The sequence below is a fragment of the Gracilinanus agilis genome, chromosome 2, assembly GCF_016433145.1.
Source record: "Gracilinanus agilis isolate LMUSP501 chromosome 2, AgileGrace, whole genome shotgun sequence".
NCBI lineage: Eukaryota > Metazoa > Chordata > Mammalia > Didelphimorphia > Didelphidae > Gracilinanus > Gracilinanus agilis.
In genome coordinates this window covers 399,939,898-399,953,556 of record NC_058131.1, presented here as the reverse complement: position 1 = coordinate 399,953,556, position 13,659 = coordinate 399,939,898, and the positions used below count along the sequence as shown (strand labels likewise).

The 13,659-nt window shown below is 37.8% G+C and overlaps 1 protein-coding gene across 1 annotated transcript in view; it reads left to right on the top strand.

Moving 5' to 3' along the window:
• Window positions 1–13,659, top strand: part of ARHGAP26 (Rho GTPase activating protein 26) — a 552,571-nt gene that overhangs the window by 210,849 nt on the left and 328,063 nt on the right. Inside the window, exons 6-7 of the mRNA XM_044659871.1 lie at window positions 1,256–1,356; window positions 6,254–6,348. Coding sequence (XP_044515806.1) covers window positions 1,256–1,356; window positions 6,254–6,348 — 196 coding nt within the window. The remainder of the gene's footprint in view (window positions 1–1,255; window positions 1,357–6,253; window positions 6,349–13,659) is intronic.

Sequence of the window (13,659 nt, the reverse complement as noted above, 5' to 3'; positions counted from 1 at the left end):
TTCTCTCTCTCTTCCTCTCTCTCTCTCTCTCTCTCTCTCTCTCTCTCTCTCTTTCTCTCCCTCTCTCCCTCTCTCCCTCTCTCCCTCTCTCCCTCTCCTTCCTCCCTCCCACCAATACTATATATTGATTTCAAGGCAAATGAGTGGTAAGATATAGACAATGGGTATTAAGCCCAGGGTCACACAGCAAGACGTTTTTCAAAAGAGAGAAGGCAGCATCGCAAGACATTCCTGCCATAAGATTGATGATAATTCATTGAAGGGGTATGAGAAGGCGTGATCAGATAGGAGAAATAAGTGTTAAAAAAGACAAGAAAAAAACTCAGTTATCTTGAATATAATAATTAGCTGTATTATAAAGTTGAAGAAGAAAAAAGCTGCAAGATTGAGCAATTGAGAAATCTGAACAGTGACGTTTGAGGGAGAAGATTCAGTAGAGTAGTGTTGGTAAACAGATTTCAAGATATTGAGAAGTAAGTTGGTTGTGGAGAATCGAAAGCAGTGAGTGTAGATAGTTTTGAATCTATCAGTAAAGGAATGGAGAAGATTATAGCTTGAGAGTCAGTAATTGGTCAGTTCCTAGTAAGTTACTGACAATATATGGAATGGATGGCCAGGTGAAATTCAGAGATAAATGACACGGGCCCATCTCAAGGAGCTTATAACGTGGGAGCGTTTGCACTGGGGTCTTTCTGACTCTAGGCCCAGCGGGCTGCCTAATGGTGTGCCCACATCAATGAGATTGATATTCAGTGGAATGGAGATGAAATAATTACCTAATTTAGTCTGATTATATGGCAGAGAAATTTCTTTACTCTCTAGGACAGAGGGTTATATGTATAGATGCAAATATGTATATTTTTCTATAAATGGTAAAAGCTATGGGGTTGGATTACTAGAACTCATGGCTTACAGCAGTGGTTCCCAAACTTTTTTGGCCTACCGCCCCCTTTCCAGAAAAAATATTACTTAGCCCCTTGGAAATTAATTTTTAAAAAAATTTTAATAGCAATTAATAGGAAAGATAAATGCACCTGTGGCCATCACCACTCCCCTGGATCGCTGCAGCACCCACCAGGGGGCGGTGGTGCCCACTTTGGGAATCACTGGCTTACAGGAACCAGACTAAATGTAAGTGGGAAATGTTTAAATAAAGAATACAATACAACATAAATCTTGTTAATAATAAATGGCATAATAATAGATAATATTAATTAGGCTTGCACAAGATTTTTAAGAAGATGTTCTATTGTAGGTCACTTTGGCACTTCTTGGGTGAAGCACTATTGTACATACCAACGGGAATCCAAACGGATCACCATGGTGCCCTTTGACCAGAAATCAGGAGGAAAGGGGGTGAGTGGTTTTTGTTTGTTTTTAAATCATATTAGTTTGCTAGAGGTTGTGGCTAATTGGCTGCCTTGGCCATGGAGTTGATCCTTGGGGAAGTTATTTAGCTTTCTCCTATTACATGGCCACCTCAGTCTTGTACCCTTTGCCATCTACCAGCCAGGTTAGAGCTTGGCTGTATTAGTATAGGCCTGGATAAATGATTTAAAGCAAATACCCTAAAGAAGGTAGGTTATTTTAAAAAAAGAAAAAAAAAAAAGAAAAAACCAAGGAGCCAATACACAGAAGTTAAGGATTTAAAAAAAAAATTAAAAAAAAAGAAGGTAGGTTAATCGAGTTATCTTCCTGCATAAAAGACAGCATTATTTTTTGTTATGCTTTGGAAAAATGTGTTTGCTTGAAAGTCACTCTGAGGTTAATCACTAAGGATTTTGGGTGAATAAACTTAGATTGTTCTTTCTTTAATTTGCTTCTTTTCTACTTTTTTCCTTTTTCCCAGAGAAATGTCTTTTTATTTTCCAATTAATAAGCAACCCTGAATTAAGTTCCTTTATTAGCCATGTCCACAAATATGTCTTATTCTGCATACTTAACCCTTTGCCTCTCTGTCACAAAGTAGGTGACATTCTTCATGTTTGGTCCTTTGTAATTGTGTTTGACCCCACATTGATCAGTTTTTTAAGTCATTAAAACAGGCACATTAATGTATCTTTGGTAGAGCAAATATTTTGAGGGTGAGTGGAGGGGGAAGATGGGTTTCTATAGATTTGATCTTGGTTCTTTCAAAGGTATGCCCATGGTTTTATTAGGTGGCTTTAAATATATTTTATGGCCCTGGCATGGTGAGATGTAACCGCTCTTCAGCGTGTCACCATGGATGGAATTAGTGTTCGCTATTGACTCTAGCAATAAAATTCTGTGGATGACATTTTTATGGAGCTTAAGTAGATAATTCATTAAGCAAGCAGAGAATTAACAGAAAGTTGGTCAGCAACACAGTTCAAAAAAAAAAAAATCCAGCAAACTTTTGTGAGCTGGTAAGGAATTGCACCAGGTAAGGTATGTTCTGTAAGCAAGGTTTGGCCAAGAAGCAAAAGACAAAACTTGGTGTGGGGACATGAAATGTAGGAAGATTTAGGTAGGTCAGAAGAGGAAAGTGATGGGGAATTTAGAGCTCTGTGATGATAATGTTGGGTTAGAGAATGGTTACAGGATACAGAAAGCCCCTAGACCCAAATGCAGGAGGCTTTGACTTGATGCAGAGTCGATGTGGAAGAGGGAACAATGGTGATGGTAAGAATTTATGAGAAGGAAAGAAGGAAGAAAGAAATGAAGAATTAATTCAGAGCCAGGCAATTGGCAAATATTTCCTTTGATCTTCACAACAACCCTGAGAGGTAGTTGTTTTTATGATCCTCATTTTACAATTGAGAAAACAAGGCAGGCAGAAATTAAGTGACTCACCCAGGGTCACACAGGTTTGAGTTACAGATTGGGCAAAATAGGCTAAGAAGCATATGGGGATGAGAAGTAAGAATGACTCACAGGAGCATCCCCTGGGTGGTGAAGCCAGCAAGGGTCATTAGCTCTTGTGGGATTTTGGAGTCGGTGGTAGCCTTTTGAGAAAAGAGGGTTGAGGCTTGAGTGTCTCTGAAAGTAGAAAGTTTTGGCAACTGCTCTTACGGTGGCTTAGAGAGGCCAGAACCTTTGGGCCTGGGTAGCATATGATCCAAAGCTAGAGATCTAGAGGGACAAAATCAAAATATTGGGGATGTGAGTCCATGTACAGTTTCTGTATTTGCTGATTTCTTTTCTCTGGGATCTTTCCTGCTCTGCTTAAAATAATTCCCTCACAATAAGGAAAACCAGTCATTGTATATATTTGACTTCAAGATTTTTGTGGGCTCTTCAATGAAACCGGCTTAATGAAAGAATATATTTGATTGTGGGAGACAAGATCAGGGTCTTTTCTAAACGTTTGACAACTTGAGCATTCTCCACGTCATGCAAGCTCTATTGCTTTTAGGGAGAGATGGCAGCGGTGTGGCCCTGGCAATGAAAAGACCCTGCAAAGTTTTCAGGAATGCTTTTTATCTTGCCTGGTTGTCAGGGAAGGAGTTGATTGTTTGGACAGTTATAACCTCGTGGTATCCAAGAAACTGATGCCCCTTTACCCATGATTCACCATGTTTCCCCAATTGGGGGATGAAAAGTACAAAAGTACAATGCAGATGAGATGTTAATGATATGTTGATCACCCCAGGGCAACTCTTGGTCACATTTTGCTACTTCTGCACAGATTCCAAGGACTCACTGTGTCTATGCTGATTGGCCAGTTGCAGAACTGCTGTGCACATCCTTCTAAGCAACCATAAATCTCTTCCAGCAACCTGTCTGCAAGGCACCCTCACCTATTGAGGAGCCAGGGATGGCCCATTCCCTTTGGAATCCTTGTTGTTTTTTTTCTCCATCTCTACTTATCCCAGCCCTCTGCTGTCATGTTTGAAAAAGATCAGTGACATCTCTGGGTGTTGTCTTGTCATGGGTGAATTGGATTCAAGTGAGGCAGAGTTGTCAGCATTATTCTGTTCAGCCACTGAAGTCCAGTGGCAGAACAAATGCCAGGACGACCGGTGATGACCTGGGATACAACGGATGATGTTGGCATCTTCAACGTCTGACCGAGCTCTAAGTGCTCCACAGCACCTGCTTTGGCCTCCTTTGTGGCTGTAGGAACAAAATTGTTTTCTTCCTCTTTTTCCACTTTGGGGAAAATTTCCCATTCCTGGAATTGACTGACAAAGGTGCCCCCCTCCCTGACCCCCCCATGGATTACCTTCAGCTGAGAAGATTTTACTGGGGCATAGATACTTCACTTGTTATAACTTCTTGGAGCCACTTATTATACAATTTCCCTCCTTTATTATCCATTTATGGAAGAAGATGTCTGTCTCTTTCACTGATCTTTTCTCCACTTTTTACCTCACAATTTCTTAAAATGTCGATTTCTTCTAACTCTGCCAATCTTTTTTAGCTCTCAGGAGTTGAACAGATCATCTCTCCAGCACTCCCCTGATTTGGTATATTCATCCTTAGCTCCCTTCAGCCACCCACATTACATGCCATTTTTAGTTCTCCTATTTTCTTCCATTTCACAGGAATACACCAAATGAGCCTGGAAAATGGGAACTGTTCCTTGTCCATTGAGCTGCAACCTGCTCAGACTTACAGCTCACTGATTAAATCTTTTCCTTTAGAACCCAGGAAACTCTTTGTAGGAGGTGAAAGCATTTTCAAAGCCATTTGAAGAATTGCTAAGAACTCATTAAACATATTTTGGAGGAAAAGACTGAATTTAATCTTTACCTAAATTCCATGTTTATACTTTCAATTGAATTAATATCAGGCCATAAAAAAAAGAAAGGAACAGAAAAGAAATCAAAAGAAAAAGCAAGTTTACAGAGAGGGATCAGTCTTTTTCAGCAGCCTTTTTTTCTGACCCTTCTTTGTTTAAGTGAAATTTCTTCCACAAGTTACCAATAGGTTTTTAAATTTTACCTCAGTTTGAGTATAGTTCGTCAAGATATTTTTTATGTTACATCAGCAACTTCAACAAGTATGTGTTTTTTCCTGTCCTGTTTTGATACCCAATCCTATTCTGTCTCTGAAAACTGTCTGACTTTTCCTTTTTTTTGCCATTATCCATGCTCACATCAATTTTCTGTCTATCCATTGTGAAATTGATTTTCAGCATTTATTTCCATGTGTTCTGGGGCCCTTCTCTGGTATAATAAGCATTTCTTAACACATGAACATCTTATCTCTTTGTATATGTATAATGGTTTTCATTTGTGGTCAAAGAGTTTTAGATTAAATGGATGGCATGAGACTGGGGTTGTTTATTTTCAATGATTATTTAGCACAGGGCCTGGCACATAATAGGTTTTTTGGTTGACTTATTGATTTCCTGACTTCTTTGATTTTTAGTTTCTGAAGATAAAAGCTTTTATTTTTTTTAAACCTCTCAAGGACACAAGGAAAGTTAGCAAATCAATGTATATAAAATGCATTGAGAGCCAGAAGTTCTGGGTGTTGGAACTAACATATAATTTCATAAATGTAGAGCTGGGAAGGATCTCAGAAATTATCTTGTCTAACACCCCTTGCTTTTTGCTTTTTTTTTTTTTTTTTTAATCAAACCCTTACTTTCTGTCTTCGTATCAGTTCCAAGGCAGAAAAGTGGCAAGGGCAATACGGGTTAAGTGATTTTCCCAGAGACAAACACTTGGAAAGTGTCTGAGGCCAGAGTGGAACCCAGGTTCTCACTACTTCTGTCCTGCTTACTGCTTAGCTGTGTCTCATCACTTTTTCCAGTGGTGCTATGCCAGGATATTTACAATATCCTCAGGGTATGGCTATTTTGAGTCTCTTGATTTTTCCAATTAAATTCCAAGTGAAGAATTACTCCCTGCCATTTCTTTGAGAGGCAACATGGTAGAGTGGAAAGAATGTTGCATTTGGAGTTAAAGGACCTGTTTTCAAATTTCACCTCTGTCACTTATTACCCTTAGGCAAATTGCTTAACTTCTCTAGGGTCAATTAATTTGTTAATTGAAAAGGGTTAGACTAGTTGATCTTCTAGATCCCTTCCAGGGTCAAATCTGTAACCCTATGATCATTCTCTATCATTATGACCCATAATTAGCATTCCAAAGAGGTACTTTTCACATGAATTTTAATTAGACAGTCATTTCTGCAGAACATCTTTTCATCATTCCTCTTTTTTTAGTATGTTTGCAAGCTTGTGTTTACAAATAAAGAGAAAAATACAGCTCTCTTTTTTATAATACGCTTATTTTGGAGAAGATCTTTTTCATCTAATGTTTCTTATGTTTTTTACTAGGGAGAAGATGAGTCAGTCATTCTCAAATCATGCACACGACGGAAAACAGACTCTATCGAGAAGAGGTTTTGCTTTGATGTAGAAGCCATAGATAGGTGAGTGTCTGTCTTCTCTTTCTGAAGTGCAGGTATAACTCATATGTTTCAATTGTAGTTTTCCATTTAGTTAAATCTGCAAAGTTTCCTCCACCTCTCCTCTATACACCCTTCCTCACTCATCCCTTCCTCTTTTCCTTCTCCCTCCGTCCATTTCCTTTGACCTCCTTCTTTCCCCATTCCTTCTCTTTGTCCTTTCTTCCCCTCCAAAGTTCTGTCTCTCTTTCTCCTTCCATTTTCCATACCTTCTCCTTCCCTCCCTTTACCACTTTCCCTTTCCTTCCCTTTTCCCTCTCTCCTTGTCTCTTCCTTGTCTCTCTTTTTTCTTTCTTCTCTTTTTCCTTCTATCTTCCATTTATCTCTTTTCCTTCTCTTTTCCCTTTCCCCTTGTCTCTTTTTTCCTGTCTTTTGGCATCCCTCCTCCCTTTATCTCCTAATCCATTTGGAACAGCCCCTACAATTACCAGCCTATATAAAACCATTTAACTTCTCCTCACATCTCAGTCTTAACCACTGGACACTTCCCTTCCCCTCCTTTGAGGCTGCATCCTTGGATGTGCATTTTACTCATTTGCATGCCCCAATTATATATTTAAAGCAAAGTGATTTTATTGGCATGATTTGATTTAAAGCAAAATACTGATTTTATTGGCATGATTAAAACAAATTTTTGTGATTTTAGTCTTGTTAATTTAAGAAAGAAGACATAGGTAAAGGACTGGAAAATTCCTGAATGCAAAACTAGGGTGTTTTGTATAATTTGAAAATATTGTACCCCAGGACTACATTCCCCAGAATTCCTTTAGTATTTCCCAAAATTCCTTTCCTCTCTCCACCAAGCTGCATGCTCACATTTTGTATAAAGTTGTGTGTAACTCCGCCTCTGGCGCTCTTTTTCTCAGGACTGAGGCTGGGTTGCACCCATTTTACTCTAGCTTTTTATTTTAGTTATTATTAATAAATCTTATTAAATATAATGCTTGGAGTATTTGGATATTAATTTTTAACTTTACAGTTTGAATCAGTCATAAAAATTGTACGTGAAAGACATCTTACTAGTATGCCCCGAGTCCCTGATACCGCCAAGGGAAGAGATTTTTAGACTCTTGATTGAGAAACTTGAATTCTTCAATCTGAAATTTCCATCCCATTTCATAGTCTTAAGCTAGTCTTGACATCATTCCAGTTCTTTAGGACGATTTTCCTTGACAACTGTTCATTCTTTCAAGAAATCTCAGTGTTGAATTTTTCAACTTTTTGTAGATCATTGGATTTTCCATCAGGGAGGTCCTTAACTATTCAGGCTTTTTTTCCCCTAGTAATCGTGCTCATACCAGAGATCCAGTCCTATTTAACCCCATCCTTGCCCCACTGAATGTCTGTGCTTCTTTGCCCAGGCAATCTGTGTGGTTTCTTTACAAAGTTGCCAGTTTCTTGTACCTGGTTGTGTGTCATCTTTACAAATTTCCCAAAATTCTTTACACATTTGCCAACCTTTCCCAGTTCTAGAGAATCCTTGACACTGAAGCAAGATTGGAATATGTTCCTGAGCATGCTTGCAGATTTTGGTATGCATTTCCTTTGCATGCTTTGTGGTGTGACACCTTGCCTTTTAGATCACATAATTAATTATCAGTCCGCTTTTTCTACCCAGAATGTCAAACTAACTTAAAAAAATTTTTTTTTCCATTTTTTAGAAAAAATTTTTCATCGTTACATGATTCATGTTTTTACTTTCTCCCCCACCACCACCATAGCCAACATACATTTCCACTGGTTTTAACATGTGTCATTGATCAAGACTTATTTCCATATTATTGATAGTTGCATTGGTGTGGTCTTTTGAGTCTACATTTATTTCCATATTTATTAATTTTTTTTAACTCTTAACTTTTGTGTATTGACTCCTAGGTGGAAGAGTGGTAAGAGTGGGCAACGGGGGTCCAGTGACTTGCCCAGGGTCACATTATTTCCATATTATTGATAGTTGCATTGGTGTGGTCTTTTGAGTCTACATTTATTTCCATATTATTTTTTTTATTTTTTTTTTAAACCCTTAACTTCTGTGTATTAGTTCCTAGGTGGAAGAGTGGTAAGGGTGGGCAATGGGAGTCCAGTGACTTGCCCAGGGTCACATTATTTCCATATTATTGATAGTTGCATTGGTGTGCAAACTAACTTTTGTACTTGAAGACCGCCTTGCCTATTTCTTAGATGTGATACATAATATACAAAATATAAAAATAATACAAAATATAAAAGATAAATCCTTTTCACTGAAGGAAAAAAGGAAATGCTTTTTGCAAAAGCACTATAAAAGTCTTTCCAACAATATGGAGTGGGGGGTTGTTTGGAAAAGAGGGAGGGGTGGATAGAGCCAGAAAGTCTCCCTAAGGCCCAACAGCATTTGATTCCTTTTTCCTTGAAGCAGATTCTAAATGATGGTTTCTTTTTAATATTTAATTATAAATAATTTTGTTTATTTTGAGCATGGCATTCAGAGTGGGTAATGTGGTTTAAAAAAAAAAAAGGTTCTCCTCACATGGCATTTCTTAGCTTGACCAGTGTTGATGGCTTGTGAGCTTGGCCAGATGTTGGATGTAGGCCAGATCTATCGGCTCTTCTTGGGATTGTCTGCCTGCTTTGCCCTCTGGCTCTTGGATGAGATGGAAGCCAGTGCGAAGATGCTGTTCTGAGAAGAATCGCCATCTTCACTGTGTTTTCTTCTTCAAAAGTTGCCATGGCTTATGGGGAGTTTTTTTGTTTTTTTTTTTTTTAGGCAATTAAAACTCTGTGATGCCTCTTTTTTTCCACCCTTGCCGATGCTTCTTAGCACCGTCTTCCCTTCCCAAGCACTTAGAAGACCCGTAAAAGCTGAGAATGCCCCAATTATAGACCAAAGGGGGAAAATGTGTTGAATTGAGTATCTTGGAGCACATCCGGAAAATCTATTTTCTTCTCTCAGCTCTCTTAGCAGGTCATGGCACGGTTCTTCAATAGTAGTAGCTCAGAATGAGACTCCCTGTTGTCTCTTCCTATTAATCCACAGAGAAGGGTACAATTCTGTGATAGATATTTCCAAGTCGCCTATATTGGTCCGTGTTTTTCTCTTTCTCCCTTCCTCTAGCCCTGCATTTTTATTTATTTATTTTTTTTTGGTAGTTTCCTCACATATTAGGAAGGACCTAGGAAGTAAAAGACATTCCATCTGCAGTTGTCACTGGCAACTCTCTGGGTCCTTTTATCTTGCAAGAATCTAGTTTTTTCCCCCCAAGATGCAATTCAGCAAGAGAGAAATGAAAGCTGCTATTGTCTGTACCAGCTTCTTGCCTATAACCCTAGGACTTAACTCTCAGAAATTTCTAAGTCCCTTTTTGTCCGTAGGATTTGATAGGAAGAATTATGCAGCTAGGAAGCCAGAGTCAAGAGAGAGCAGCAAAAGGAGAAAATAAAAAAAAAAGATAACTGTTGTAATCAATACCTAAGAGAGCCAAAATGATCCTGACGGTAGTTTACGTGACCTAATGCCTACATTGATCATGTAAGGTACTAGCCATATTATGTTACATTAAGATTTTTTTTCCGGTCAGCCAGGTACAGTGGATAGAGTGCCAAGCTTGGAATTGGGAGGATCTGGGTTCAGATTGGACCCTCAGACACTTCCTAGCTGTGTGACCTTAGGCAAGTCACTTAATCCCAATGGCTAGCCCTTTCCACTCTTCTGTCTTAGAATTGTTACTAAGATAGAAGGTAAACATTTTAGGAGGGTGGGGAAAAAATAAATAATTTAAAAAATAATCTATAATATAGAAAAATATACACATAAAATAAAAATAAACAAAAAATCAACAATAAATAAATAAATAAATAAATAATAGTAAAAATCTAGTGGTTACATGTTTTACCAAGTGATCTTTACATCACAGAGGCATTGTTGGGAAAGCATGTCGTGTATCTTCAAAAATGTCTTGATAGAAATGTGAATTGTTGTAGTTAAGTTCATGTGCTGAATTTGGACATCTGTCGTCTCTGGCTTTAAGGTTTCAAAGTTTGAATGCTGTTTTCTTTTGCCCTTGAGTATCATGGGATTTAGAAATGGCAGGGACTTCAGAAATCCTTCTAAGTGAGGAAATTGAGGTACCTAGGTAGGGGCTAAGTGACTTGCTCTAGATTACCTAGGGAATAAGTAGCAGCCAGTATTCAAGACAAGACCTTCTGATTCCACAACTAGTATTCTTTCTACTTCCTAATATTGTCCTATTTATTTTGATGCGTTGTTAAACTTGGCATCGGGGTTACAAGGCTTCAGGAGAGTGTTGGTTAATCCAGTCAAAGAAGCAAGTTCTGTATTCAACGACTGGATTCTCAAATTATTTCAGAATATTATATCTCTTTCTTTGGAATCTTAGGTGACGTTAGGGACCAAGTTGGTGAAGGGGCCCATTTTTGTATTAATGTTACTCCACCCAGTGATATAATTTCTAGAGGGAAAATGAGAGGGATGAGAGGTGGGGACTAGAGGGATGGAGAGAGAGAGAGAAAAGGTAAAATCCTACCTATGAAGTACTGCAGAGAAATATTTGCCACTCTTGAGAGTACTTCCATTCTGGAGTTATGGAACATTTTGTGTTTATCCTGAGGAATACAAAGTCAATGAAAAGTTTCTGTCTTTGGAAATCCTTTCAATTTCATATGATGGAAGGGGTCCTTAGGAAAAGGAATTTTACTTTTTCTTCTTGCCTTTTGTAACCATGTCATTTCCTTTTTAGTGCTAAATTTGCATCTAGATGGATCAATTTAGGGGGCAGCTGGATGGCTTAGTGGATTGAGAGCCACGCCTTGAGATGGGAGGTCCTAGGTTCAAATCTGGCCTCAGACACTTCCCAGCTGTGTGACCCTGGGCAAGTCACTTGACCCCCATTGCCCACCCTTACCACTCTTCTGCCTTGGAGCCAATACACAGTACTGACTCCAATATAGAAGGTAAGGGTTAAAAAAAATAGATGGATCAGTTTGAATGACATAGCTGAGGAAAAAAAAAAAGGAAAGGAGAAAAGGAATTAGGTTAATAAGTTATCTGCCTTATGCTACACCATCATATATTGCTGATATTTCTAGTGGTCTTTTCCCCTGGGAATAAAAGGAGATGTAGTGGACCAAAAGAAGAGAAAACTTGTCATTTTGTTTTCAATGATTAGAAAGAGAAGGAATTCTAAGATTTGGAAGGTGAATTGACCTCATGGCAGGAATGAGGAGTACCAGCTGGACAGTCAGACTGCTCCAACAATACCTTTTTGACATGGCGGGGGCAGTGGAGAAAGGTCCCTTCCTTTCAGGGTGGACCTCTTGTAGTAATCTTTGTGGGGGAGGAAATGAACAAGAATGAAGTGAGGCAGATGGGAATGGATTATTCTTTGCATCCTTTCTGCAGATTCCCAAATGGATAAGATCTCAGATCCTTTTGAATTTTTGAGGTGAGAAAATGGACACCAATACCTTTATCTTTTTAGTTCTGGGCAGGAGAAATATTGTGGGTTCTGGGTCCAGCCGTGCTTACCTTTCTTCCAACAACACATTTTTGGGAATGCATTTGTTCACCGTTGGTACATTATCGGTTCTCTCTTCATGTCCCCTATTTCATCTCAGGCCCTCCCTGTCTCCAAACAAAGCAGTAGAGTCTTAGAAGGAGGACCATTTGACCTGTTACCCAATATCCCTGAAATCCAGTGCCTGCTTGAATGCCATTAATGACAAGGAACTTGTTTCCAGATTGCTTTAATGTCAGCTTGTTCCTCTTAAAAAAACAAATGAACAAACCAAAAAAAAAAACCCTTTTAGTTCCTACTCTTTCTCATTCCATTCCAGATTTTAATCTCCTTTCCCATGCCACTCAATTCTTACAGATTTAAACCCTCCAACAAGAGAATATTTTGTTGTGCGTTTTAGTTTTTTACAATTTTTTAATTTTTTAAAATTTTATTAATTTTCAATTAAATTACAAAATTTTTGACAAGATTAAAATTTTCTTTTTAATATGAATTTAGTCATCAACAAAAGTGAATGTATATCTGAATATCAACAAAAAAAAGACCATAGAAAGGCATGTATATCTGTTCTGTACAATGTATGTATTTTTCATAGTCTATGGCACAAAGAGAAATGAAAGATGAAGGTCTTAGTGGAAAATCATACTCACTCTTTTAGTGCTAGACATATCCGAGGAGTGGCATAGACCATGGATGTCAAGCTGAAATAGAAATGGATCTCTGTGGGTCACAAATTGATTCCAAAAACCAAAATTGTCATTATCTATGTCATATTTTCAGTCATTAAACATTTATTTAGTGCCTACTCTATGTTCAGCTTGGGTACAAAAAAGAGATGCTCCATATCCTCAGGGAACTTACAGTTTAATGGGGAAAAACAACACACAAAAGGAAGCTGAAAGATGGGAGTGGGGAAGTGAGGGGAAAGGAGGTGACTCAGGGATGTTGGGGGAGAAGTCCCTAATAATGCATCCAGGAGATGTTGTGAGCTGAGCTCCTCTTTAAATGAAGGGTTTGGAGTTCCTGGCTCAATCCTGGAACCAGAGGAGCAGGAAGGAAGGTTAATGGGATCTTACACGGTGTACTTTGTTAAAAATTTCCCAATTATATTTTAATCTGCTTCTGGAAGCACTGGGGAGTTTTGTGAGCTTGACATGTCTAGTTTAAACTAAGAAAGTCAATTCTCTCAGAACTCTGCTGTGCTTCAGCCTTTACTATTTTATATATATACACATAGATATATTTATAATAATATAATTATCATATATTATTATATTTATAAAATCTTTTATTCATTCATTTATATGCATTTGTTTTAATTAGTTAATTTATGATATGTTTGTAATGTTTATAATAACAGTATATTATATATAATATTATTAATATAATAACATTATGTAATAGTATAATAATATATAGTGTAATATAATATAATAGTATAATAATATATAGTATATAATATATAATACATAATATATAGTATAATTTTATATATATACATATATATAAAATAAAATAGTATAATAATAGTCATTGTGATTTAGGGAAGCCCCAAGCTTTAGAAAAGTATTATTTCACAAAAATGAATATTTTGAGTTACTATAATTTACTATGGATTTAAAACCATTTCTTGGCTCCAGTCTTCCTCTATTGTCTCATCTTGGAGGGGAGGGAGATCCCTTTGAGCTCTTAAAGGCTATGTATAAGTTCTTCTAGTTGCCCCTAAGCTAGAAAGGTTTCAAGTACAGTGCTGGTGACTGACTGT